Raw genomic sequence first — 2,609 nt, forward strand, 5'->3', positions numbered from 1 at the left:
CAAAATTAAAATTTTTTTTTTTAAAATTTTTGGCTGAAAGATGAGTTTTATAAACCAAAAAGACCAAGGAAAACAGGTCAGGAATCAAGCAGTAGCCTTCCATCCACACAATCTTGATTCACAATGTTACAAACTGTGAAGGAAAATCAATCAGATTTACAAAACAAGAAACAAAATTTCTAGAACCCCATTCACGTACAAAGTGAGCCAAAGAATTTGACTCCAGTGAATGAAATATTTGAAAGGATTATTCATACTTTGAACAACTACTTTAGGAACAACTACTTTAGGGTCACTTTTGCAACAAATTTTTAGGCCAATCATGTGTAAAATGGCTCCATAAGGAGGACAGCGCCAAAAGGAATCACCTCTTAGCAAAATTGAAATTTAATTTAGTAACAAATTGTCATGTTATATAATTTAACATAACTGGAGCCCTTTAAGGCCAAGCTTTGATATCCATGGACCATGGTCTCAAGGTTTGGGTTGACTAGGATGACTGCCCTTATGGTTCTATCAGGTTGGGCTTAATACCAGGTAAAAGTAAAAGAAAGTTTCTAATGCTTGATATCTTTGTTTTTTTAATCGGTTTATAGTAAGAATATTCTATTTTCTTAATAATGTTGTAAAAATACTCCATAACATATACATAAAAGATAAAATAATATAGTTTACGGATCCCACAATATTAAAAAAGATGTACTATTAGAAAACATTATTAATTAACAAGTCACCCAAATTGAACAAAACACATTGAAATTCATTCCAAAGCATATAATCAAAATGTAGAAGGATAAAAAAAAAAAAAATGGAAAATGTAGCTAGTCCACATCGTTATGCACGCAAATATTATTCTTGCCAATACATGAAATATTTATTTATTTTTGGCAAGATTGTCCATATTTATTTACCACTTGAAGTGGTGACACCGTCTAAGGTTATTATTCCAACAAACTCAGGAGAAGTGCCTTCCCCAATCGTTACAACTGAGTGACATCCATTCCAAGTATCTTCATGTTTAGTGGATTGGTTTTCCAATAAGCCTTTAATATAGTCCCAGTGATCAGTTTCATAATGACGACTTTCACGGATTTCAGTATAGACCTACAATAAACAAAATAAATAAACAGATAAATAAATAAATATAAAATTCATAAATAGCTGCAAAATTATAAAATTAATATATATATAGCTAGACATTTACAAATCAAGTTCACTTATTTTAATGGTTTAAACCTTTTAAATTAGTGATAATTTAACGTAATATTAAAATTTAAAAATCCAAAATATCTAAACTCAAGTCACACTACCACTCATTTAACAAAAATAATTCTTATAAAATAAAACTAAGATAGCCTATAAATAATGTAGAATGTTAGATATGGGTATATATACATATTAAAATGTTAGACATATATAGCAGAACAAAAGGATCGAGAGAACTACAATTTATTACTTCTTTTACGATACATGAAAAACACCTATATTTTATTTTATATGTGTATAGAATATGTAATCAAGGAAATTGAGAATATGTAATAAAAAGAAAAATAAAAAACATTTAATATTATTGATTTAGATAAAGGGAATCAATTCATCAAAATTGATTGTGTTGACCTTTAAATTTTGATTCTAATATTGGCAAATCTTCAATTAGAAATATATATATATATATATATATATATTAAATTCACTTTCAATTAAATAGATTAAGCTTCTGAGAATTATTGCCCACATTAACAAATACGTATAGAAGCCATACTCCAGAAATTGTGAATATATTATTCCTACACTTATACTTACATGATTATCACCAACATAGGGAATGCCCCAAGAGAGCATCCAGTCACAGAGGTAGCCTTCACCGTTGAAGCCACGGTAGACAATGGCGGATTCCGAACCTGCAAACCAGGAAGGGTGGACATGGAGAAAAGCACCCCACTGCCCATTTTGAATCTTGGCAGGGTATGGAGATTGCCAAACATGACCGTGCCAGTCATGTTTGCCGGAATACGTTAAAGTATCTCCAGTGGCATTGTAAATCATGCACTTTGGGGAGATTCCATTGCCATACTTGTCCTTGAGACCGTACACAAAGTTTTTAGCATCCACATCTTTACCGCCGGAGTTGATGTATTGGAAAGCCACTTCAGCTTTGAGTTTGCGAGTTACTTTTGTGCCTGGATAAAGTTCTTGCACAAGCTCATCGGTGACGGGGTTTCCAAATACATTGCCTGCCATAATTCTATATCAAAGAAGTATTTAATTCGTTGATCTTCAGTGGTTTATGGAAAAAATGCATATATCCTTATATAGATATATATATACACCGAATGCCAAACTAAGTTGTTGTTCATCAAGTTAATTCCCTACATGGTACTGTTGGATATATTTTTTACAATAATTTGACGGTATTAGGCCTTTTTTTTCTTTTTTCTTTTTTTTTTTTTGTTAAATACTATCTGCTACCAGCAATGATGCAAAATATATATGGAATCTATTTATCATCGATGGGATCTATATTTTATGTGATAATTTAATTATGTTATATTAAAATATTTATTTTTCATATTAAATATTTTTAATATAGTTTTAATAATTATCAATAA

The 2,609-nt window shown here is 30.2% G+C and overlaps 1 protein-coding gene across 1 annotated transcript; it reads right to left on the reverse strand.

Annotated features, from left to right (window-relative positions):
* Positions 1 to 688: 688 nt before the first annotated feature.
* Positions 689 to 2,329, reverse strand: LOC125420295 (23 kDa jasmonate-induced protein). Its single transcript, XM_060816656.1, has 2 exons — positions 1,804 to 2,329; positions 689 to 1,104 (listed from the first exon to the last, which is right to left on the reverse strand). Exons 1-2 carry the CDS (start codon positions 2,239 to 2,241, stop codon positions 904 to 906), a joined length of 639 nt encoding a protein of 212 aa, XP_060672639.1. The 5' UTR covers positions 2,242 to 2,329; the 3' UTR covers positions 689 to 903.
* Between the last annotated feature and the right edge of the window lie 280 nt (positions 2,330 to 2,609).

Source organism: Ziziphus jujuba, chromosome 4 (assembly GCF_031755915.1).
Source record: "Ziziphus jujuba cultivar Dongzao chromosome 4, ASM3175591v1".
Classification (NCBI taxonomy): domain Eukaryota; kingdom Viridiplantae; phylum Streptophyta; class Magnoliopsida; order Rosales; family Rhamnaceae; genus Ziziphus; species Ziziphus jujuba.

Coding starts and splice junctions, on each gene's coding strand:
- LOC125420295 (XM_060816656.1), bottom strand. CDS start 2,241: ATGGCAGGCAATGTATTTGGAAACCCCGTCACCGATGAGCTTGTGCAA. Junction 1,105..1,803: donor CCTATGTTGGTGATAATCAT/GTAAGTATAAGT, acceptor TGTTTATTGTAG/GTCTATACTGAAATCCGTGA.